This window comes from Perca flavescens, chromosome 4 (assembly GCF_004354835.1).
Source record: "Perca flavescens isolate YP-PL-M2 chromosome 4, PFLA_1.0, whole genome shotgun sequence".
Lineage (NCBI taxonomy): Eukaryota > Metazoa > Chordata > Actinopteri > Perciformes > Percidae > Perca > Perca flavescens.
Window position 1 is genome coordinate 9,769,101 of NC_041334.1, and position 23,880 is coordinate 9,792,980.

Here is a 23,880-nt window from a genome sequence, read left to right on the forward strand (position 1 = left end):
CCAGCCCTACGAGAGCAAGAAAGTAAATACAGGAAGAAGGTACTGTGTTGACTAGAGCACATTTCTTGCATCTCCACGGTCGAACCAGCTCATTTCATTTAAATAATCCGACGTTGTTTCGCGAGCAACGTCAGCTACTACGTCTGCTCTGCCCACCGAGACTACGCTCTGCTCTGCCGGCGGCTGTCTCCAACCATACGCCGCCTTCACATTGCTACAGTAGATACGGCTACGAAACGACAGGAAGCCATTCATTTCCCATGGAGATTTGCAGACTGCATGCGAATGGGTCCGAACCGATGCGAACGAGTGTGGTGCGGTGCGGAACCCCCCCCCCCGGGATGCGTTTTAAAAAAGTTTAACGCGTACGACAGGCGACGGACGGTTCCTACCCGACAATCCAAACGGAAGGTAGCGTTGCCATTAGCCTGGGAAAACCCTGACCTTCCAGCAAATTCTAGATTTGCTCTGCAAGTCAGTCTGGCCAAGAGCCCATTCAAGCCCATTTCCAATTTTTTCCAAATCGAGGCCCCGATCACAACCGTTGAGCTTTACACGATGACGATAGTGCAGCAAGGGCGAGTAGCTTTTTGTTTACATTCAACATGACGGCCACCGAAGTGCAGCAACCCGTTGATGCCGTGGTCGCTGCTACGTCACCCGGATCGCTGATTGGTTGAAGGACTATCCAATTGCGCCCAGAGACATTTGAGCGGCGTCCGTTGGTGACGCCCCCTTTGGAAATGAGGTGTGAATGAAGCTTGCCCAGACCCACTCTCAGTTACAACTGAGAAGGGTCTGGTGTCAACCAGGCTAAGTTGCTATGGTACTGATAAACAAATCTGAATTCTTAACTTTTAATAAATTAAATAATGATTTCATAACAATATGTATATAATATGTATATGTAATCGATTCGTTTTGGAGTATGAGAAAAATCTTCTGTGCAGAAACCATGCATAGGATAGGATAGGTTGGTTAGCAACAGACATTGAACTATTGGCATTATACCGCTATATCACATTTAACCGACCTGACATGTCCAGGTCAGGTCAGCTTTTGGCGCGCACCCGAGTGCGATTGCTGCGTTCTCCCCTGCCTTAACAGATGCACCAGCGGGGCAAACAAACTCTAGTGTGATCCAAGCAAACTAAACCAGGCAGGTGTGAAAGCGCCTTTAGTTGCAGATCTAGTAAGTGGATTCCAGCTCATTTGGTATCCTATAAATGAATGTATTAATGAATTGATAATTTTTGAATGTGAGTGAATTCATGACCATAAGGCCTGTACTACGAAGCAGGATTTGGCGTTAGCGAGCTAACTTCAGGTTCAACCCAGGATTTTTTGTATCACGACGGTGGATTAGTTATCGGGTTCAATCGCCATGGTAACTTATGCTGGACGCCTAACCTGGTCGGGAGCAGGTTAAGTTGGAGATTAGAGATCAACCGGTGTAAAAGCACCGCATACTGACCAATCAATACTCGGTTGATAATGGCGTCACCGGAGCTCGGTGCAGAGAGAGAGAGAGAGAGAGAGAGAGAGAGAGAGAGAGAGAGGTGTGCGCTCATAAAAGTTAAAACATTTAGAGACCGACAACCCCGTTAACATTCCCTGATGGGTATTTTTATGAAATATATATATATATATTTTAATGGGAGGGAATTGCATATCGGCTATTTGTCGGCTTCTTGAGCCAATACGCACATCAGTTTGAATTATGTTTTTATATGTTTTATTTGCTCTCATGATCGCTTACCACTGCCAGGGTTGCAACTGAAATAATAGGCTAAAGCAGCGACAGTTTACAGGGCTCCCGACTAACTTTTTGCCTTGGTCGTACTGGTGCACCTAACTTTTTTTATTTAGGTGCACCAGCACAAAATTTAGGTGCACCCAAATTTTTCCTTGCGTCGGCATTAACGCCACAATTTCAAGGTCACCTTTTTAATCACACTCCATATACATTCATATATATATATATATATATATATATATATATATATATATATATATATATATATATATATATATATATATATATATAAGTCTTATAGCGGGTCCCCCCTTGCTGTCAAATGCCCCTCAGATGGCCAACACCTGTAATTTGGCCTTCTTCCCCTTTTGGCCTTGGCTAAACCAGCTTGCCACACTCCCTAGCATCAAAATTCTCCAAGCTGGGCCCCTCCACACTGATTCTTATCAGATCTTCCACTAGTCCAGGACTAAAAATCATATCTCTGTATTTTTCGGCTGAATGGCGATACACAATATATATCTATCTCTAATATATATTTTTTACAAAGTGGGCTAAATGTTCAGTTTTAAGTCAAAGCCACTTTTCACAAGCTCTTTTATTAAAACAGATTGTGATTAAAATAAAATGCAAAGGCAGGGTTTCCTTCCCAATTTGAAAATATACAGCTGCAACACATGTAAATTATCTGAAATAAATAGCCTGGGATATATAAAAAAATAAATAAATAAATAAATAAATATATATATATCTATCTCTGAGAAAACTCCTTCACTTGTTTTCAATAACAGACCCGGATAGCCCTGTAGCTCATATAGGGAGAGAGGGGGGAGTGTGATTGACTGAAGCGTATTCTACTCACAGAGTGACGGCTGACTCATTATGAACGGGTCCAGCACGGGTCGAATGCGGGTCAGCGGCGTTACACATGTCTTGTGTAAGGCTATGAAATGTCTGTATCGTCACTGCGCTGCATTTTTATGAACTATGATAATGTGGCCATGGGTCACATCTCTCGCCCAGGTCCAGCAGGCTCCGTCTCACACGCTATCACTCAACGAACTGAAGTTAGTTGCATTTAATAACTTCTTCTGTGTTTTTTTCGCCATGGCGGCCGCAATAACGGGGTTACCAGCGGAAACACTGGTACCAATACAGGTTTCCCTCTCATTCTTGATATACAGCTGTGTTAATAACAATTAATACTGTAGACGAATGTCAGCATGTGGACCGGCGGCGCTGTCTCTCCATGTTGCAGGTGAGCCGGCCCGTGTGTGAGTGAATGGGGGGGGGGGCTGCGCAGAGGAGAGATCCAAACACAGGCACGGCTTTACAGAAGGAATGGGTCATGTAACGTAACATTAAACCATATCCATATAAACGACATTGCTTCGTTCGTGGAGAGGCAGCGGATGTGAGGACGTTAGGTGCCCCGGTGCGACCTGGGAAAAATCTTAGTCGCACCCTTACAAATTTTGGTCGCATTTGCGACCTAATTGGTGGCACTCTAGAGCCCTGGTTTCTGGAGCAGCGACTGTATTGCGTTTTGCCTCCAAAACCGAGTCGGTGTCCTTCATATTTATGTAGAATTATAGTTCGCTCTTCTTATATCAAACATGCGGCTCTGGTAGATGTTTGCGATTGGTCGTGCTGTGCAAATGCCGCCTCTTCATGTGAACGCGCGCGCCGCTGGATTGGGAAACCCTGAGTTGACTGAACTAGTTGATAACCACCGTCGCGATAGCTACAGATAATGCGGGACCGTGGTTGTTAGGTTAGGTGAAGCCGGGTAACTGAAAGAGATCCAGGGCATGTTGTTCTTGCTTCGTAGTACAGGCCCTCTGTAAATTATTACGGAATTATTATTAGAATTTTTTTTTTAACTAAAATCTCACTTTAACAAATCTCCGCCCCAAGCAGAAAAACTCAATTCCGCTGATTTTCATTCAGGATCACCGTTACACTGTAAATAAAAAAAATGAATCTGCAGATTTCTTTGTGTAAGTAAAACGTATTTATATAGCGCTTCTCACAGATTAAAAAAACAAAACAAAAAAAACCTACAAAGTGCTTTACATTAAACATACAATATGATACAAATTGCATGTTCACTGTTCATGACACATCTACAATTTATGCAATAAATCATCATGAATCATGGATCAGTTAGCCTAAGCACGTTTTGCATCCTGATTAAAAAGTGTCACTATTCTTTATCAAGCAGTTCTAGGACTGGTTGTACTGCGTACGGTTTTTGGCCGCATTGCCTGAGTGCACAGTCTCTGGATTGTCCCCTTCTTCAGGCTAAGTCAGTGCACGCATGTATCCCAAATGACAACACACTTTCATCAGCCCATAACATCCAGCGGCTGCACTCCCGATCGTCTGCAAAGCAGGAAACTCACTGACAAATTTAGTACATTTTGCCACTCTAGAACGGATTTAGTAGAGCAGAGCAAAATCTCTTAGATGCTGTTTGGCTGCCTCCCAGAGCTGTTTTTACTATAATCCTCTGGCGTCCCTGAATAGCACACAGCTCCTGTTTTTGTAAAAAAAGATTTCAGCAGCTATTTTATGTTCCTCCTACTAAGCATTCAAGCGCTGATGAAAATAAGGAAAGTAAGTACAACTTAGTTTAAAAAAAAAAACATAGGTAACCAGTACATAGGTAGATTTGTAGACTTTTGTTCCGTCCAGAGAAAGCTAGTCACCATCTTTAGATCTTCCTCAGCACTCCCCTTGCCTTTGGTATTTTGTCATGAAGGTACCACAGATTTCTTAAAGCCCATGTTGCAGGTTAACCACCACTGTTGATTAATAGGTACATATAGCACTCAATATATGTATATCATTGTTAAAAATGTCTCCAAATAGTGTTAAAGGCCAGTTTTTGTCAGGTTTTTGTCGTTTTTGGTATTAGTGTTTTTTTTCCCCCCCGCAATTCGGTGATGACGTAACGTTGGGGAGACGTGTATCAGCCTACTAGAACTATGGTGACTGACTGGGATGAGGAAGAGGGTTTTTTACTGTCCGTGAACAGCACCAAGTGAAAGTCAATGTTTTATTTATATCTAGTGACAGTGATCATGTCGTTAGTTCAGCTAAGTACCGGTAAACTTATCTAGATCTAGAAAATACAAGGCATCATGCTAGCTATGTGCTAACTTGCCAGTCCCACCTGTGAAATCCCCCGATGGTTGTAAACACATAGATATGATTGATATCATGATTAGATATCTCACGTTTTGATGGTAGCCTACTAGCTCCAGTAACAACATATTTTCCTGGTGTTTATTTATTACTTGGATTGGGATGCTGTTCAGCTTTTCACAAGTTTAGACAGCTAGCTAACGCTACGCCGACGTTTTGCTAACGTTAGCGCAACAGCGTTAGCATAGCCGGCTAGGTAAATATTACAGCTGCCTTCGGAGTTTCCTATATCTGCGTCCACATTGTCAACATAAGACTTGTGGCGTTAGTGCTCCTTTTGTACCATAACTTTATTGAATGACACGTTAAAACTTCGCTCCCACAAAATGTTTTTTGTTAGTTACACACAAAGGTAACTGGCTATAGTTAGCCTGTACGTATGCTAGCGGACATTAGCTAACGTTGCATAGCCAGCAAGCAGCTTCGGCGAGCTAACACATCCGTTGCCTGTCGTCTCCCCAACGTGACGTCATGCAATGCATTGTGGGGGAAAGGAGAAACCACTGTAAAAGAATACTACTTTTTCGTATTTTATTCCGTTTTGTGATATCCATTGTATTTGATGTTGTTGGGTAACAGTTTAAATGTTTATTACCAACAAGCAAATTGCAAAAAATCGTTAGAAAATAAACCCTGCAACATGGGCTTTAAAAAGAAATCAGAACGCATGATTCCTCATCCTGGCATCCCCCATCAGGGCAGACTCCAAAAATGTATCCAACTCAGACACAAACTTTGTTTAAATTTAGTCTCTCACCCTGACAGTCAGGATTATTAAGACTTTTTTTTTTTTTTTTTTATGTCGGATCCCATCAGAAAAAAGACCTATTTTAGGTCCTAACTTGTTTCCTATAGAAAAGTAATCTCAGTCTCTTGGTTCTGGTAAGCCTCCTCCTGCATCTCGGTGTACAGCTGGTCCATCCTCTGGAAGGCCAGGTACCCTTTTTTACCTGCAGATGGACATATAGAAAGTAAAATAAAAAATAAAAAAATGATGAAATACAAATGAATGAACTACTGAAAGAAAAAATAATTCATGTTTGTACCAAAAGAGAGGACAGTTTCTCTGGCAGCGCTGCATAGATCTTCATCCGCTGATCTCCACAAATCTGCTATGTGGTCCACACTCTCTGTCGCCTGGCGCACGCACACACACACACACACACACACACACACACACACACACACACACACACACACACACACACACACACACACACACGCTACAGTTAATAACGTACCAGAAAATTGTATTTCTGTGAGTGTTGCTGTTTTTGCTAAGAGTTTGTGTAATGTGTGTTGCTCACCTTGAGGCATTTAAGAGCCAGACAAGAGCCTTGTTGGATCTGAACATCAGTGCTTTTCAAACTCTCTGTGTAGTAAACTACCGCCTGGAGGAGAAGGAAATAACAGAGGAAATAAATGAGAAATGATTTGGTTTTTTAGTGTAGTTACCCCGTTTTTTTTTTTTTTTTTTGGGGGCTTTTCCGCCTTTATTTGATAGGACAGCTAGGTGAGAGAGGGGGGGAGACATGCAGGAAATCGTCACAGGTCGGATTGGAACCCTGGACCTCTGTGTCGAGGCATAAACCTCTCTAGTTTGTGGCTAGTGTTAGCGTTCTACCAATCAAAATTACGATTGTCAACATTATACCTGCTTAACTAGCCTAAGAAATCTAGACGCACCCTAGCGGCAGCAAATGTAATTTGAACATCATGATCTTGATGTGGGTCTGGCTCGTCAGGCTACTGCTTAACATCAGCATGTTAACATTTTCATTTTGAGCATGCAGCCAGCATTAGTATGTAGCTTAAACCATCACAAAGCATGACTGTCTTACTGCGTTCCGTTTACCTCGGAGGGCGGGAACTGGGAATGATGTCACACCCGAGTTGATCGTTCCAGAAAAATGTGGGTTGGGGGACTCTAGCCAGGTTAGCTATTGTTGGCAATACCAGTTGATAACAATGCATTATGTGGTGTTTTGCACGTGCAAACACCGTAGGAACGTGTCCACAGAAGATGGACAGTACTGTGTGTACGGCTGATTTAATGAGACACAAATAAGACAGAAGTGCTAAAAACAGTATATTCATACATCTGTCAACACTATTGAGGCTCAGAGTGAAGTGGATGTTGGGTTGTGAGGTTACCCCAACTTTCCGAGTGGGAAATCTGAGTTCAGGGGGCTTTCCAGTTGACATTTCCAACTTGGAACTTGGAAATTCCGACTTACCAGTTTATCTGGTAAGCAGCATTTCGGTGTAAGTAATGCTTAGGGGTGTGAATCATAAGTTTTATCACTATACAATATTATATTGATTCTTTGGACAACAATACGATACGATATTTGCTAATATTTTAAAGTCTGTGACGGTATGATTTCATTTCAAGAACCTGCGACCGATATGAGACAATATCATATGCCAATTTACCACAGTTACATTAAATAAACTTAAAAAAGAAACAAAATGATTTCAGTTTTATAACTGAGCTCCTCCAGGCATTTAAAAAAACAAACTTCTTTTTGATAAAAAGAATAAATATAAAGTGGGAATCTTACAGACGATGTATCGATATTTTCACTTTGCATGGATAATATTGGATCGTGGATCTTTGAATCGATATATCAAGTATAAAGTGTGATTTATGCTTCTGCGCTAAATCTACGCTGTAGCTACGTACGCAGGTATGTGGAGTTACGGACCCTACGCCGTAGCCTGACATGCACCTCTCAAAAAATGAAACTACACGTAGCGGCAACGCAGAAAACAACAAATGTGATTGGTCCATAGCGTTGCATCTCCCTCTACCTAGGCCATATTGACATTGAGGACACACGTCATGGTAGCTTGCTGTCACGTGACGATTTGGGAGGTGTGTGAGCCTGCCCACCATTTTGGGATCATACACTATTGGTTGACAGAGGCAACAGTGTAAAAGCGACACAGAGATGGAGCAGGAAAGACTGCTCGAGGAATTAGCACCACGGCGAATTAGCACCACGGCGAACGGTTGAGTTTAGGAAACGTGACACGCGGGGTTGGGTTTAGTAAAAGAAGAAGGCGACTGTTGACTCTAGGAAACGTGAAACGTGGGACACGATCCCCGCTCTCCTGGGTAAAAGTCCGGTGTTTGACCCATCCGCCACTCGCCCTTTCATACTCCTCGCTACGGCATAAATTGACACGCAATCGCAAGGCAATGTAAGTCAATAATGGAATACGAATTGGCGTGTCATACATACGGCATTTCGTGAGCTCAGTCGGGAATGTTTGCCGTACCTTGCTCCTGAAAGCCTTGCAGCCTGCAGCTCTGCTGAGACAGTTGGCCGCAGCTTTGCAGACTTTGTGGTTGGAGTCGAGCTGCAGGGCGGCCAGGGTCTGCAGCGTGCATCTCAGCGGGAGGAGCTCCGCCACGCACCGCCCCCTCATCTTATTTAAAGCCCGCCTCCTTTTGGGGCTCCTCAGGGCTGACAGGATGTACTCTGAAACAGATTAGAGACCACAATGAATGAATAGCGAATCACAAAGTTTGTTTAATAGCTGTACCGGCGCTTTCAATCAAAAATAATTTTTTATTTTTATTTTTTTTAAGGAGATGACATTTGCCCCATGGCCCACCACCTGTGGGAGGAACCGCTGGGGTCGGGTGCGCTGCCACATGGGTGGCAGTGAAGGTCAGGGGCCTCGACGGACCAGACCCGGGCAGCAGACGCTGGCTCTGGGGACGTGGCACGTCACCTCTCTGTGGGGGAAGGAGCCGGAACTGGTGCGGGAGGTGGAGCGCTACCAGTTAGATCTGGTGGGGCTTACCTCTACGCATAGTCTCGGTTCTGGAACCGTACTCTTGGATAGGGGTTGGACTCTTTTCTTCTCCGGAGTTGCCCAGGGTGTGAGGCGCCGGGCGGGTGTGGGGATACTCACAAGCCCCCGGCTGAGCGCCGCTATGTTGGAGTTTACCCCGGTGGATGCTCGCCTCCCTACGCCTGCGGGTTGTGGGGGGGAAAACTCTGACTGTTGTTTGTGCATATGCACCAAACAGGAGTTCGGAGTATTCGGCCTTCTTGGAGACCTTGACTGGAGTCCTGCATGGGGCTCCAGTGGGGGACTCCATTGTTCTGCTGGGGGACTTCAACGCGCACGTGGGAAATGATGGAGACACCTGGAGAGGCGTGATTGAGAGGAACGGCCTCCCTGATCTAAACCAGAGTGGTTGTTTGTTGTTGGACTTCTGTGCTAGTCATGGATTGTCTATAACGAACACCATGTTCGAACATTGGGATGCTCATAAGTGTACCTGGTACCAGAGCACCCTAGGCCGAAGGTCAATGATCGATTTTATAATCGTTTCATCTGATCTGAGGCCGTATGTTTTGGACACTCGGGTGAAGAGAGGGGCAGAGCTGTCAACCGATCACCATCTGGTGGTGAGTTGGGTCAGGGGTGGGGAAGACTCTGGACAGACCTGGTAAGCCCAAACGTGTAGTGCGGGTAAATTGGGAACGTCTGGAGGAGGCCCCTGTCCGACAGACTTTCAACTCGCACCTCCGGCGGAGCTTTTCGTGCATCCCTGTGGAGGCTGGGGGCATTGAACCCGAGTGGACAATGTTCAAAGTTTCCATTGCTGAAGCTGCGGCGAGGAGCTGTGGTCTTAGGGTCTTAGGTGCCTCAAGGGGCGGTAACCCACGAACACCGTGGTGGACACCGGTGGTCAGGGAAGCCGTCCGACTGAAGAAGGAGTCTTTCCGGGATATGTTATCCCAGAGGACTCCGGAGGCAGTTGCAGGGTACCAAAGGGCCCAAAGGGCTGCAGCCTCTGCCGTGAAAGAGGCAAAGCAGCGGGTGTGGGAGAAGTTTGGAGAAGGACTTTCGGTCGGCACCAAAGTGCTTCTGGAAAACTGTTCGCCATCTCAGGAGGGGGAAGCGGGGAACCATCCAAGCTGTGTACAGTAAGGATGGGACACTGTTGACCTCAACTGAGGAGGTAATAGGGCGGTGGAAGGAGCACTTTGAGGAACTCCTGAATCCGACTAATACGCCCTCTATGTTAGAGGCAGAGCTGGAGGATAACGGGGGATTGTCGTCGATTTCCCAGGCGGAAGTCACTGATGTAGTCAAACAACTCCACAGTGGCAAAGCCCCTGGGATTGATGAGATCCGTCCAGAAATGCTCAAGGCTCTGGGTGTGGAGGGGCTGTCCTGGTTGGCACGACTCTTCAACATTGCGTGGAAGTCTGGAACAGTGCCAAAGGAGTGGCAGACTGGGGTGGTGGTTCCCCTTTTTAAAAAGGGGGACCAGAGGGTGTGTGCCAATTACAGGGGTATCGCACTTCTCAGCCTCCCTGGTAAAGTCTACTCCAAGGTGCTGGAAAGGAGGGTTCGGCCGATAGTCGAACCTCGGGTTGAGGAGGAACAATGCGGATTCCGTCCTGGTCGTGGAACAACGGACCAGCTCTTCACTCTTGCAAGGATCCTGGAGGGAGCCTGGGAGTATGCCCAACCGGTCTACATGTGTTTTGTGGATTTGGAGAAGGCGTATGACCGGGTCCCCCGGGAGATACTGTGGGAGGTGCTGCGGGAGTATGGGGTGAGGGGGTCTCTACTCAGGGCCATCCAATCTCTGTACGACCAAAGTGAGAGCTGTGTCCGGGTTCTTGGCAGTAAGTCGGACTCGTTTCAGGTGAGGGTTGGCCTCCGCCAGGGCTGCGCTTTGTCACCAATCCTGTTTGTAATATTTATGGACAGGATATCGAGGCGTAGTCGGGGGAGGGGTTGCAGTTCGGTGGGCTGGGGGATCTCATTGCTGCTCTTTGCAGATGATGTGGTCCTGATGGCATCATCAGCTTGTGACCTTCAGCACTCACTGGATCGGTTCGCAGCCGAGTGTGAAGCGGTTGGGATGAGGATCAGCACCTCTAAATCGGAGGCCATGGTTCTCAGCAGGAAACCGATGGAATGCCTTCTCCAGGTAGGGAATGAGTCCTTACCCCAAGTGAAGGAGTTCAAGTACCTTGGGGTTTTGTTCGCGAGTGAGGGGACAATGGAGCGGGAGATTGGTTGGAGAATCGGCGCAGCGGGTGCGGTATTACATTAATCTATCGCACCGTTGTGACGAAAAGAGAGCTGAGCCAGAAGGCAAAGCTCTCGATCTACCGGTCAGTTTTCATTCCTACCCTCACCTATGGTCATGAAGGCTGGGTCATGACCGAAAGAACGAGATCCAGGGTACAAGCGTCCGAAATGGGTTTCCTCAGGAGGGTGGCTGGCGTCTCCCTTAGAGATAGGGTGAGAAGCTCAGTCATCCGTGAGGAGCTCGGAGTAGAGCCGCTGCTCCTTGGCGTCGAAAGGAGCCAGTTGAGGTGGTTCGGGCATCTGGTAAGGATGCCCCCTGGGCGCCTCCCTAGGGAGGTGTTCCAGGCACGTCCAGCTGGGAGGAGGCCTCGGGTAAAGACCCAGGACTAGGTGGAGGGATTATATCTCCAACCTGGCCTGGGAACGCCTCGGGATCCCCCAGTCGGAGCTGGTTAATGTTGCTCGGGAAAGGGAAGTTCGGGGTCCCTTGCTGGAGCTGCTCCCCCCGCGACCCGACACCAGATAAGCGGACGAAGATGGATGGATGGACATTTGCCCAGTTTCAAATTTCCATTTTGTTTTGAGCACTTTGAGGACGACTCGTCAGTGAGTGCTCAAAAGCTGAGGTTTGGAGTTTATTCTTGATGTTGGAAACAGGTCAAGGTTTAGGAATTGCATATCTTTTTACTTTTGTGAGCTTTTCTTTTTATATCAAATCAAACACGTCAGAACAGGCTTGTTTTAAGTTTTATTTAACATAAGACAACTAAAAATCCTCACAAATGCAATTGCGTTAAAATAAATACTAAGGGTAAACTGTTACTCTGACTTAATCATTCACATTAACATTTCTACTCACACTTATTTTGCCGAGGAAGAATTCTGGCTGTGCAGCCTATTAACAGCTTTTATACGTTTTTTTTTAATGTACTAGGACTTTTATTTATTTTTTTTACATCTCAGAAAAGCAAATTAAATCGGATCTAATCTGTCTGGCATTCTTTGTCTTACCAGGGCTGTAAACTCCACCTGCCTGGTGTTTAAAGTGAGTTAAAACAAATGCCAAGATTAATTTCAGACTTTATTTGTTCCAGATTGAATTAAGCACAAAAACACAATGTTTTAGCAGTTGTATGTGTGTTGTGCTGTGCAAACCAAATTTAGCTATTTAATAAACAGCAGACATTAACATACTGGAGCCACATGAAGGAGAGGGGAGGTGGAGGAGGAAGGAAGGAAGGATGTGTTTATGTGTGTTCATGTCTAATGAATGATGATGTGATTGTTGAAACGTTATTGATCCTTTAAAGGAGAGCGTGTGCGGCAACACACACACACACACACACACACACAAACGGATACACGGCCAGTTTGTTTGGTGAGACCGTTCTTTTGGCAGTAATGTTGACAGGTGGTCCAGATGCCTTGAGCAAGCTGGATTTTCTGGAACGTTCTCAAGCTTTCTAGTAGAACTATAAAGGCATACCACCATTCTTCGAATACAAAACAGATACCGGCAGGGACACACACACACACACACACACACACAGGTTTGTGGCACTATTTTTGTGGGGACCCGTCATTGACATAATGCATTCCCTAGCCCCTTACCTTAACCAGCACAACTAAATGATGGGAGAATTTTGATGCTAGGGAGTGTGGTAAGCTGGTTTAGCCAAGGCCAAAAGGGGAAGAAGGCCAAATTAGAGGTGTTGGCCATCTGAGGGGCATTTGACAGCAAGGGGGGGACCCACTATAAGACTTTGAGTACAGTATTGTGCTTCAAATTAAAGATTTTTTTATCAACTCCTTATTCTTGTTTAAAATAATTGACATAATCATATATATATATATATATGAATATATATGGAGTGTGATTAAAAAGGTGACCTTAAAATTGTGGCGTTAATGCCAACGCAAGGAAAAATTTGGGTGCACCTAAATTTTGTGCTGGTGCACCTAAATAAAAAAAGTTAGGCGTACCAGTGCGACCAAGGCAAAAAGTTAGTCGGGAGCCCTGTACATGAACACACTGTTCTCTAACAACATTAGAAAAGTTTGGGTTATTTTACATTAGTATTTCTTTTTTTTTTCTCTGCGCTTTTGTAACTTATTACTTTGAAGTGAGTGGGGCCGGTCTGGGAAAAAAAAGAAGTGATGTTGTATACTGCAGTGCCTGAATTGGCCCCCAAAAAAGGTCTTGGATATATTTATATTTATTTATACGCGTGTCTTAGTGAAAATTACTTGAAATGTGTTTTTGTATGCATTTCATTAAATACATTCAGGGCTTGACATTAACCGTTTTGCTCACTATTTTTTTTTTTTTTTCTTCCAAAGTTAGCCACGCAGCATTTTCACTAGCCACTATTTTGTGGGAAATTACATTATTATTATTATTATTATCATTATTATTATAATAGTTTTATTTGATTTAAAGTTGACTGTGGTGTGCCACAAGTTACTTGAAGAACTAGAATTAGAATCACAACCTTTTTTTAATGTAAATGACCACAATACTACATAAAATGTGGGCTCTAACACTACAGTGATGAAATATTCAGCTGTGATAATGTATGTAAAGCTCCTTTTGTATGAAAACATGCAAGTGATTAAGACACAGACATTAAAAGAGTAGGCCTAACTCTTATTGCATAAGTGGTGCAGGGGTGGAGAAGATTAATTGAAAGAGGTTTGGAGTGCGCTCGTGTGTCACTCAAGCAGTCGGCGTCTGGCTACCACCCCCGGTGACAAGAGGCAGAAGTCTGTTGTCCTGCTGCGCGCAATCTTTACTTCTTTTACAAGCCTCTTGTCAAAATGTTTTTTCTGGCACAAACGCAACCCTTGCCTCAGCTGAATTCGCCATATAACGCCGCAGCTTTCAGCTGGTCTGGTGTGCAGAATTAGGTGATAATGCCGTGGGCTGCACATTGGATCCCAGGTGGTCCTGTGTAGGGCGCTGGCATAGTAGCGTATTCCAGCGATCAGGGTTACAATAATATGTTTATCCACTGCTATGTTACCAAGGACTTTGTCAGCTCTGTTTCTCAGCGTTAAGCTGCTATGTGAGAGACGCAGTTACGCAGCTGTTAAGGGGTGCGTACATACTCACCACCAGAGGTGGCGGTACTCTGTAAGAAGTAACGGTACTCATGTAGACAAAAACCCAGAAGTGCCGGTACTCCGTACCTGTGAGCTCTGGCTAGTGTTAATTTTGTCACCTATTTTTAATTTAGTCTTGTGCCAAATGTCCTTGTTAGTTTTAGTCATGTTTAGTCATTCACATATCTTTTTTTTGTTAGTCAAGTTTTAATCAAGCTTTAGTCGACTAAAAGTCTCTTCCTTTTAGTCTAGTTTTAGTCAAAAAAGAACTCCATCTTAGTCAAGTTTTAGTCTTTTTTTTTTTTTTTTAAATAAATTATTTCTGAGATTATTTCTGATAACCATTTCAGTCAAATAGTTCTATAAAAATAAATTATATAAAGTTATATAAATATCAAGCCTCTTCCTTCTTTCACCAGTAAATTCCTGTTAAACGACAAAAACAACCACTGAATGGGAAAAGGGTATTTTGCAATAACATTAAACGTAGCACAAGGCTGGCGAGGCGAGTTTGAAGTGAACGCAACATTGTTGTGTGTTTTTCAGACAACGGCAGCAGCAGACTGTTGTACGTCCCCCTGTTGGAATCCTCTCCAGTGAAATATAGACAAACTTTTACACCGTTTAGCTGTTAGCATTTTAACCGTGTTTACTCCAGCTGCTAGCTAACGGTAGGCTAACGTTACCTGCTATCAGGTGTAGTGTTAACTAGCGTCCCGTGCAGCGATGTTTTGGTTCCCTCTAACGTCCGTTTAGGAGCATCAGAGAGAAGCGCAGGCATTTAAGTAGCACTGAAATCCACGTTGCTATTCGGTTTCGAGTATTCTCTTCCTCTACTTTGCAGAATATGCAGGTCATTAACTGCATATGGACTGGAGGGGTGGTCAAAGGTGCTTGCAACTGATGGTTTCGAGTGGGGTTTAAAGATCCAATTTTTTAATTTGTCAAGGCGTAAAATTTTTTTATTGGATATTGGAACCAATTTTTCAGTGTTTCCAAATGTCCGTTTGTGCTTAGAAAATTGAACTGATAAACTGACCTCCTAGTAGGGCTGGGCGATATGGAGAAAATCAAATATCACGATATTTTTGACTAAATACCTGGATATCGATACCGCAACAATATTGTAGTGTTGACTATTGGTGCTTTCACAAAATATTTACACAATGAGATCTTTGATAAATAATCATCAGGAATGTGGATATAATGACTTAGTGGGTAAAGGCAAATAATAGAACAGTTACAACAGTCTGGTAAGTTCAGAAAATGACATAGCCTAACTTTACTGTACTGCAGCCTTTAAAACCAGGAAAAGACACCACTTATGCCATATTACGATATAACGATATCCAAAATCTAAGACGATATCTAGTCTCATATCACGATATAATATCGATATATTGCCCAGCTCTACCTCCTAGCATTTAAAATGAAAAAACAAAAACAAAAATCCACAAAAGAAATAGTTCCAGTGAAGCGAAGAGCTGTATGATGGTTTAAAACAAATTTCTTCAGATATATATCTATGTAGAAGTTGAAAAACGACAGATATACCTTCTTTGGAGAGGCGTGAGATGTGTTCTCCCAGCTCCCGGATGCTCCAGCGATTCAGATACACTGACAGCTGGAAGAGGGTGACTCTCTCTGGGCTACAGACGGGCCGAAGGCTGGGCACCATCCGACAGGCCGTCTGGACCTGCTGCAGGAGCTGAGAAAACACTGCAGAGGAGGGACAAAGAGAGTGTTTCAGCGCAGTCAGCAGGTGAAAACACTGCTTGTGACTGAGGCAGTCAGTGCAGAGTTTTATCAGTGTGCAGGAGCAAACATCCATTACTGCCTCAGCACTGCCTTTAGTATTCCGAATTTTCTGAAATAGTATTTCCTCTCTCGGCACATGGGAGACTCTCGACTTAAAACCTCAGTAAAACTGTACTGCAAAGCTTATCACGAAATAAGCATAGTTAATTCAACAATATGTGTAGGAAAGGTGGTGTGAAGTGCGTAGGTGGTAGAGTACCTTTTTCTGACTGGCCGGGCTGCTTGGCCTTCACCTTGTGGGTGTAACGTTTCTTTAACGTCCTAAAGAAACTGTCGGAGAGGCCACAGAAAGGAGAGCTGCTGTCGTTCATACACTCCTCCCAGAACAACAGCACATCCCTCGTTCTCTGGGCCTTAGGGAGGACTGAAGGTGAAGAGAGGAGGACGAAGAGGAGAATGAAATTGTTATGTTGACCTTTTTATTTACCCATGCGTGAGAACCAGAACAAGAGCGTACACGTACCGAACATGGTAGTTCTTCATACCTACATGTACAGTACATCAAAGATTTGGGTTAAGGTTTAACCCAAATAGAGCTCAACAGTGTGGTTCCCGAAAGTTAAAATCCCATTCATTTTCTCCATCAGGAGTTTGATTATCAGCCATAATGCCTAAACCGCCCAAGGTAGACTTATTACGCGCTATGAGATTGTGAAACGAAATCAACAGGTTTTATTCGTGATCTTCTGGAGAAATACTACACTACCCACAATAATAAGTGTTAGAGCAACGTCTCTGATTGGTGGAGCTTGCTGTAACCATGGAAATGTTTGCAGCGCCCGCGAAAAGCTAGTGAGCTGCTGCCATTGAAGTCTATGATCGTTTCTGTACACAGTCTTGTACCTTTTTGCCTTTTTTTTTTTTTCAATTTTAAAAATTGATTTTTGTGCCGAATATTTTTTTTTTTACGTTTTTATGGTCAAGATTCATGTGGTAGCTGGTCGGCTTGGTTCCATCCAGGCTTAACATTTCCCAACGTCAACGGATGGGGAAATTCACTTCCGGAACCAGAGACGTTCAAAAAGTGGGCGGTCACTGTTGAGCTCTGTAAGCTGTTGTAAATGATTTCATGCTTAATTATGTGTTAATTGTAGACTGTGTCATTCTCTAAAAGACTGACAGATCTTCTACTAACTGTCTCTAGCAGATAGGCTGTCGTTCCTTTCCAGCAGCAGACAGCTGATTCGGTCAAGGACTTCAGCTTGGAGAGCCAATTCCTCCAGCAGGTCCCTCCTCGATGGGCTGAAGTCGGTTGTTCTTATCATCTGAGGAAACGCGTATTTGTTAGATTTCGACAAGCGATTTTTGAGGGTGGAGAGAGACAAGGAGCAGCAAGACACAAAAGATGTAAACACTGATCCAAAAAACCTGATTAATGTGGACATAGCTCATAGAAACATACTGTACCTGGAGCAGGATGCAACAAATATCCAGGTGAGTCTCAAGAGCCTGGTCAACACCCCAATTCCCAGAAGTCAGGGGGGTTACAACCAACTCCTCCTCTGAAGTTGATTGGCTGATTTGGGAGAGGAGGCCGAGACTCTTTACGGTGCTCTGCTGCAAAGAACTGATGCTAATGGATGAAGACGAAAAGGAGAGGTGAGTTTCACATTGAATCACCGTGTATTGATAGCTGGACAATATATCGATATTATATCGATATACAGTATGAGACTAGATATCGTCTTACATTTTGGATATCGTATTATGGCATAAGTGTTGTCTTTTCCTGGTTTTACAGGCTGCATTACAGTACTTACCACTATTATTTGCCTATACCCACTTAGTCATTATATCCACATTACTGATGATTATGTATCTGAAATCCCATTGTGTAAATATTTTGTTAAAGCACCAATAGTCAACACTACAATATCGATGTCGAGGTATTTGATCAAGAATACCATGATATTTGATTTTCTCCATATGGCCCAGCCCTAGTATTGATTATTTTCTTTTGTTTAGCTTTTAACTCACCCACTGTCTTTGAGTCTCAGGCTGCCCAAACAGGAAGTGTCATCATCTGCAGTGAAGTCATGAGAGAGGAAGTCAAAGCTGCCCAGTACTTCCTCCACAGCCAGAGTCTCCTCTGATGATGAGCTTCTCAGCAGGGAAAGGTCGTTCTGTGAGTGAAGACGTGCACATATACCTATAAATAAAAATGGCACAAGAACCATGCGTATGCGTAGGAATGCACACGGGTACCTTCAGTATGGTTGCCAGGTGCAGTATTTGGTGGTCCAGGGCTCTCAGCTCCTTCTCAGAGCAGCTCTGGTTCTGTAAGCTCTTCTCCAGCTCTGCGATCAGGACTCCCAGCCTGACGGCCTGGGCCCTACGCTGGGCACTGCTCACCCCGGGCCTCCCTGGGGTCGGAGCAGCAGTGGCGGGTGAGGAAGGGGTTGCATCTGGAGGCTGAGTAGGGGGTGCGGGCGAGGCCAGGGCAGAATATGACAGACGTTCTGGGGAGTCCTGGAACAAACGTGGGAAAGACTGAGTTCAAGTGGAATCCAGATACTAGAAATACCCTAAAAATGCAAGATTATTAGATATTGTTAGACCAACAAAATAATGGTATCTAATGGTATGTTATTAGCCAATAAAAAGCTAAATAAGTGAAAGTCGTCACAACATAGGCCACCAAAACACCTGTCAAAGTAATGTGAATGCACCACGAATAACTAAAAGCACACAGGACAGGAAAAGTAGTCTGGGCGCAGAGATGTGATGATCCCAATCAGCAACTTCTGTGCCTGAAAAGTGAAGCCAATGCTGAGGTGCCTTAAACCTGCATTCTATCTAATTTCCAGCAGGGGGCGACGCCACTGGCTCCGAAAAGTAGTCTGTTTCTATAGAAGTCTGTGGGGAATTGAGCCTACTTCTCCCTTGATTTATAAACATTTTCTGTGAGTTTATGCTCTCAATCACTAGTTCAAGTCTTGTTCAATACAGCATGATGTTCATTTTTTGTAAATTATGGTCCCATGACATGGTGCTCTTTGGATGCTTTTATATAGGCCTTAGTGGTCCCCTAATACTGTATCTGAAGTCTCTTTTATATAGGCCTTAGTGGTCCCCTAATACTGTATCTGAAGTCTCTTTTATATAGACCTTAGTGGTCCCCTAATACTGTATCTGAAGTCTCTTTTATATAGGCCTTAGTGGTCCATTAATACTGTATCTGAAGTCTCTTTTATATAGACCTTAGTGGTCCCCTAATACTGTATCTGAAGTCTCTTTTATATAGACCTTAGTGATCCCCTAATACTGTATCTGAAGTCTCTTTCCTGAAATTCAGACTTGGTGCAGAACTACAGCCACTAGAGCCAGTCCCACAATGAGCTTTCCTTAGGATGTGCCATTTCTGTGTCTGTAGCTATGGTGGAGGGTGGGGGTGTGGCCTTGACCAACTGCCACTTTGCTTGTTTGAAAGTCATGATGTCTCTCTCTCTCTCTCATGGGCGGGCCAAATTCTCTGGGTGGGCAAAGCAGAGAAAGGGGAGGTAACCTTGCTCCTTATGACCTCATAAGGAGAAGATTCCAGATCGGTCCATCTGAGCTTTCATTTTCTCAAAGGCAGAGCAGGATACCCAGGGCTCGGTTTACACCTATCGCCATTTTTAGCCACTGGGGGACCATAGGCAGGCTGGGGGAACTCGTATTAATGTTAAAAAACCTCATAAAGGGACATTTTCATGCTATGGGACCTTTTTAAAATTAACAAAGCAGGGCATGCTTTAGAAGCATGGCTACAAGCTGACCTGTCAATCATGATAGGCTTAGCAATGCTAATCATTGCCCTGAGTACATTAACAAAAAAGCCGTGCACTTGTTTTTGTGTGTTGTCCGCGCTAATGCTAGCTTTAACTGGTAACTTAAGAGAAGGTCTACCGATTTTCAACCAGCTCTACGTACTGCCGTACATGCAGATGAACAGCTCCAGTACCCGGAGGCCCGAGTATACCCGCCAGTAAAACTTTCCCTCTTTGGCATTTGGCTTTGCGCAGCACTGTTAAACCGTACACAACTCTGGTTTAGGCGCCAGCTCCACCCTTTTGTCCAAATATGGTCAATTCTGGCACCAAGATGTTGACAGCCAACATGCAAACTAGCTTCAAAACTGCAGTCCACAAACCAATGAGTGACGCCACTGATGCCATGTGCGTTATTATTTACAGTCTATGTATGGTCAGAGCCTGTCTATGGAGAGCCTGTTCACTCCCTGTCTCACTCCCTATTAGCCCCATTGTACCAAACCGGAATTTTCCCGAGAGTGGAAGTTCTCCCCTTATTAGACATTCTCTGGTGTGGTCCTGGCAGCAAATGATGATGAGATGAAATTGCTGCTTTTCTGAAGAGCTAAAGGGCATCAAGACACCACCCGAGAGTGGGTTTAGAAACCTAGAAAACAGTGGTGCCGCTGGTTTGTTGCCCTCTCTTGTCACTTCAATTTTATTTATAGTATCAAATCATAACAAGAGTTATCTCAAGACACTTCACAGTCTAGACCACACTATAATTTACAAAGACCCAACAATTAACAGTAATTCCCCAAAGAGCAAGCATTCAGTGCGACAGCGGCGAGGAAAAACTCCCTTTTAGGGAGAAACCTGGGACAGACCCAGGCTCTTGGTAGGCGGTGTCTGACGGTGCCGGTTGGGGGGGTGATGAACAGCGACAATAATAGTCACAATAAAAGATAATGGAACTATGACTAGAAATAGTAGTTGTAGTAGATGATGGTGTAGCGGGGGACTGCAGGGCATAGCAGTACGTTGCTACACCATCATCTACTACAAGGGCCCTTTAATGGGACAGATAACTGCTCACACATCAGGGCTTCAGCCTGTACCAGTGGTTGAAGTTTCTCGAGCTCTTTTTATTTGCAGCAGGGTTTTTAATGCAGTAGTTGAATTCAGCTAAATGTTTGACGATTCTAGTGAAGGCCGCAGGTGTGTTCTTTACCTGCACACTGCCATCTTCCGGTCCGAGCGCTGCACTGTGCGCTTCAGGGTCGGCTTCTCCAGCTGTGTTCTTCCTCAGGATGTCAGGAGTGCTGAACGCGTGTTAAAGAAAGATCATCTTTATTCGTTTGCAGTATCATTATAAAGTCGTAGTATTGTTAGAAGATGTAGCACGATGATCAGGGCCACACAGAATCTACGCACGCAGAATTCGGCAAAATGTTGCACAGAATTTTCCGCAGACTTTGAAAATTAAAATAGTCCTCAGAAACACAGAAAAAAAATCTGCAGATTCAATTTGGGTGTGATGATGATATAGAAGGTAGACAAAATATTTGACATGGTTTTAACAGGACAACGACATGACCTTTGCTCTTGAGTTCATCCCCACCTCTGTAGAGCCAGCTGGGAACTTGGTTTACCCTCTGCTGGTGTAGAGCGAGTATGTAACACACTTCCCCACTCCTCCTCTCCGTCCTCGTCATCCATCCTCTTCCTCCTCTCCCTCTCATCTGTAGAGATCTCCAGGGACCCTTCCTCCCCGAGGGACAGCTGAGTCTGGCTTCCTCCCAGACTGGTGCCCTGGCTGTGGCTGGAGGGGTAGCTGTGAGTACGTGTCAGACTGTGCAGGAATAGATTTTCATATGAATCATTAAAAAAAACAAGTACGTCTAAGGTGACATCTTTCTAATGAATGTATGTTTGTTTGAATCATTGTTATACTATAGTTGTTTAGTTATTTTTGTGGAGGATCGGGACCCTCCCATAGGGGTCCTAAGATGATTAAAGGGATGGAAGACAACAATCTTTCTATTTTTTGTCTTATGAAATATTGGATATTTTCACCTCTTCAGGCCTCTAAAAACACCTTCAAATCAAACAAATCTAAGAATAAAAAATGACCCACATTGAAAAAGTTTTTCTTATTGGGTAACAAAGAAAAGTTTGGGAAGTAGGAAGACATTTACTATTATTATTATTATTACTACTACGGTCAAGTCCCATGAAAACAATGAATTCAGTACTAACAAGAATTGTCTCTGTAGCCACTGTCTATTGCCCCCTTGGGATTGAAAGCGATTACCATGCAATAACACAAGCGTTATCTTTTAATGCTTACATACCTGTAGGGCCTTAGCGGACTGTGGTTTGAGGTGATGGCGGTGTGGGACGGGTTGGACAGGTAGCTGAGCAGGGACACGCCGCCTCTGTCATGTCGACTTTTAGACACCAGCGACGGGAGGGAACCCTCTGGATCCTGCAGCTCACGCATCATCGACTGGAGAGGACAGGAGCAGCATATCACTGTAAGCCTCGCGCTTTCAACTTTAAAGCCACTTTAGGCTTGACTAATGTCTATTAAAAAATGTTCACAGTTTCTTTCTAGATGGAAAGAGTCAGGGAACAGGTAGTCTATATTAGAGGGTGACACGGGAATCGAGCGTCGCTCCCATCCCATCCAGAGCCCACGAAAATACTCCCGTCACATCCCGATCACGGGACTGCCCCCTCATGTTGTCTAAAGCTATCAGACTCTGTTTCCCCCCTGTAGCATGTTTGGTTAATCACGGTCAAATCACTGAGGTTGCCTCCGAAATTTAGGCTACACTATACTCTAGGCTCATAATCGATTATTTCTGTTTACAATTTAATGTAGGCCTAACAACATTTCTGTTTACATATTCTGTTATGTTTTGCACATTCAGGTGCACTCAGTGCCATGTGCTCAGTGCTGTAGTTTTATCTATCCAATTTATTCAGTATTAGAGCACTGCAGAATGTTTTGTTTTTGAAGCTTGAAAAGCTATGAATTAAATATCCTACATGGCTTTAATAGAAAAATGTATTTGACGCATCGTGATGCATCGAGCTGTTGAATCGTTGACATGATAATCGTAATCGAATCGGGAGATCAGTGAAGATTCACACCTCCACTATACACGCATTACCTGCAGGCCTAGGCGATTTCATTACGTAATTCCTAACGGAGATCTTCTCACACTCAAACACACACATTTATCGATTTAGGGTAGGTTAGAAGAATTGCTGCCTTCCGCATACTAAGTAGGTTAGGAACGCCTCGCAATCTTTGGGCGCACTCACCGCATCGCATTTAAATTGAAGCTCCGTCCCGCTCCCGTTGATTACTATGCTCTATTCCGTCCCTATCACGTTACCAACAGTGAAATTGAGTCCCGAAAAATTGTCACCCTCTAGTCTATATCAATGACGATTAATTTAGGGGATTGTTCCGGTGCCGCCGGAAGATTCGCCGGATGTCTCTCATTTTTGCCATTTTTTTCCTCTTCTTTGTGATGGCGTTCTAAACTGCGGTGGATTTCTGAGGACTACGGTTAACTGCTCCTCAGATCTCTGCGGGGTAAATCCAGACAGCTAGCTAGACTATCTGTCCTATCTTAGTTTTCTCTCGCACGACTAAAACAACCTTAGAACGAGCACAAAAACAAGGTCCTTCCCGAGGCTATTTTGCGGTGGCACCAAGGCAGACGATTGTGATTGTGTTTAAATGCATTCTTTCTTCCATCTCAGAATGCTGTGTCGACTAGCCAGACTGTGGAGGAAGGTCTGGCAATGTGAGACTAGGGAACAGGTAACGTAATAAAAAATGGTGTCGTTTTAACTTTAAATTAGCCGCCAATAACAAAAAAGAAATAGAAGTTCAATTGGAGTTAGGCATGTTGTGGTTGTAACTGATGTCAGGCTCAGAGACTTACAGTGTGTGAGCGCGTCTGTGTACTCACTATAAAGTATTTCTCTGTGAAGGAGGGGGTGCTCGGTGCCGTCCAGCTGTAAACTGAACTCTTCCTGCTGGACACCGACTGCCTGCTGACAGACAGCGGCCTCACCTTCTCCGTGCTGTCAAACGGACTGCAGGTGCAAATACACACAAAAACACACACAGAAGATATAAATGTACATTACAAGCAAACATGCTGA

At 44.3% G+C, this 23,880-nt stretch overlaps 1 protein-coding gene and 1 long non-coding RNA gene across 7 annotated transcripts in view; one reads left to right on the plus strand and one right to left on the minus strand.

Moving 5' to 3' along the window:
• Positions 1 to 23,880, plus strand: part of LOC114553623 (uncharacterized) — a 36,885-nt gene that overhangs the window by 10,102 nt on the left and 2,903 nt on the right. The window contains exons 2-7 of one of the 3 annotated variants that reach the window (XR_003692359.1): positions 17,106 to 17,560; positions 17,959 to 18,086; positions 21,441 to 21,532; positions 22,053 to 22,229; positions 23,473 to 23,533; positions 23,707 to 23,817. This is a non-coding gene — a long non-coding RNA (uncharacterized LOC114553623). Of the gene's footprint in view, positions 1 to 16,998; positions 17,561 to 17,958; positions 18,087 to 21,440; positions 21,533 to 22,052; positions 22,230 to 23,472; positions 23,534 to 23,706; positions 23,818 to 23,880 lie in introns of those variants that run through there. The other 2 variants (XR_003692357.1, XR_003692358.1) reach the window with 2 other exon arrangements.
• Positions 5,385 to 23,880, minus strand: part of ripor3 (RIPOR family member 3) — a 78,874-nt gene continuing 60,378 nt past the window's right edge. For all 4 annotated transcript variants that reach the window (XM_028574883.1, XM_028574880.1, XM_028574879.1 and 1 more), the window contains 14 exons: positions 23,685 to 23,811; positions 22,047 to 22,201; positions 21,314 to 21,544; positions 20,924 to 21,014; positions 18,167 to 18,430; positions 17,939 to 18,084; positions 17,369 to 17,534; positions 17,097 to 17,226; positions 16,161 to 16,325; positions 15,698 to 15,862; positions 8,252 to 8,454; positions 6,274 to 6,357; positions 6,013 to 6,103; positions 5,385 to 5,916 (listed from right to left, as the gene is read on the minus strand). In XM_028574883.1, coding sequence (XP_028430684.1) covers positions 5,816 to 5,916; positions 6,013 to 6,103; positions 6,274 to 6,357; positions 8,252 to 8,454; positions 15,698 to 15,862; positions 16,161 to 16,325; positions 17,097 to 17,226; positions 17,369 to 17,534; positions 17,939 to 18,084; positions 18,167 to 18,430; positions 20,924 to 21,014; positions 21,314 to 21,544; positions 22,047 to 22,201; positions 23,685 to 23,811 — 2,119 coding nt within the window. In that variant the 3' untranslated portion in view covers positions 5,385 to 5,815. The remainder of the gene's footprint in view (positions 5,917 to 6,012; positions 6,104 to 6,273; positions 6,358 to 8,251; positions 8,455 to 15,697; positions 15,863 to 16,160; positions 16,326 to 17,096; positions 17,227 to 17,368; positions 17,535 to 17,938; positions 18,085 to 18,166; positions 18,431 to 20,923; positions 21,015 to 21,313; positions 21,545 to 22,046; positions 22,202 to 23,684; positions 23,812 to 23,880) is intronic.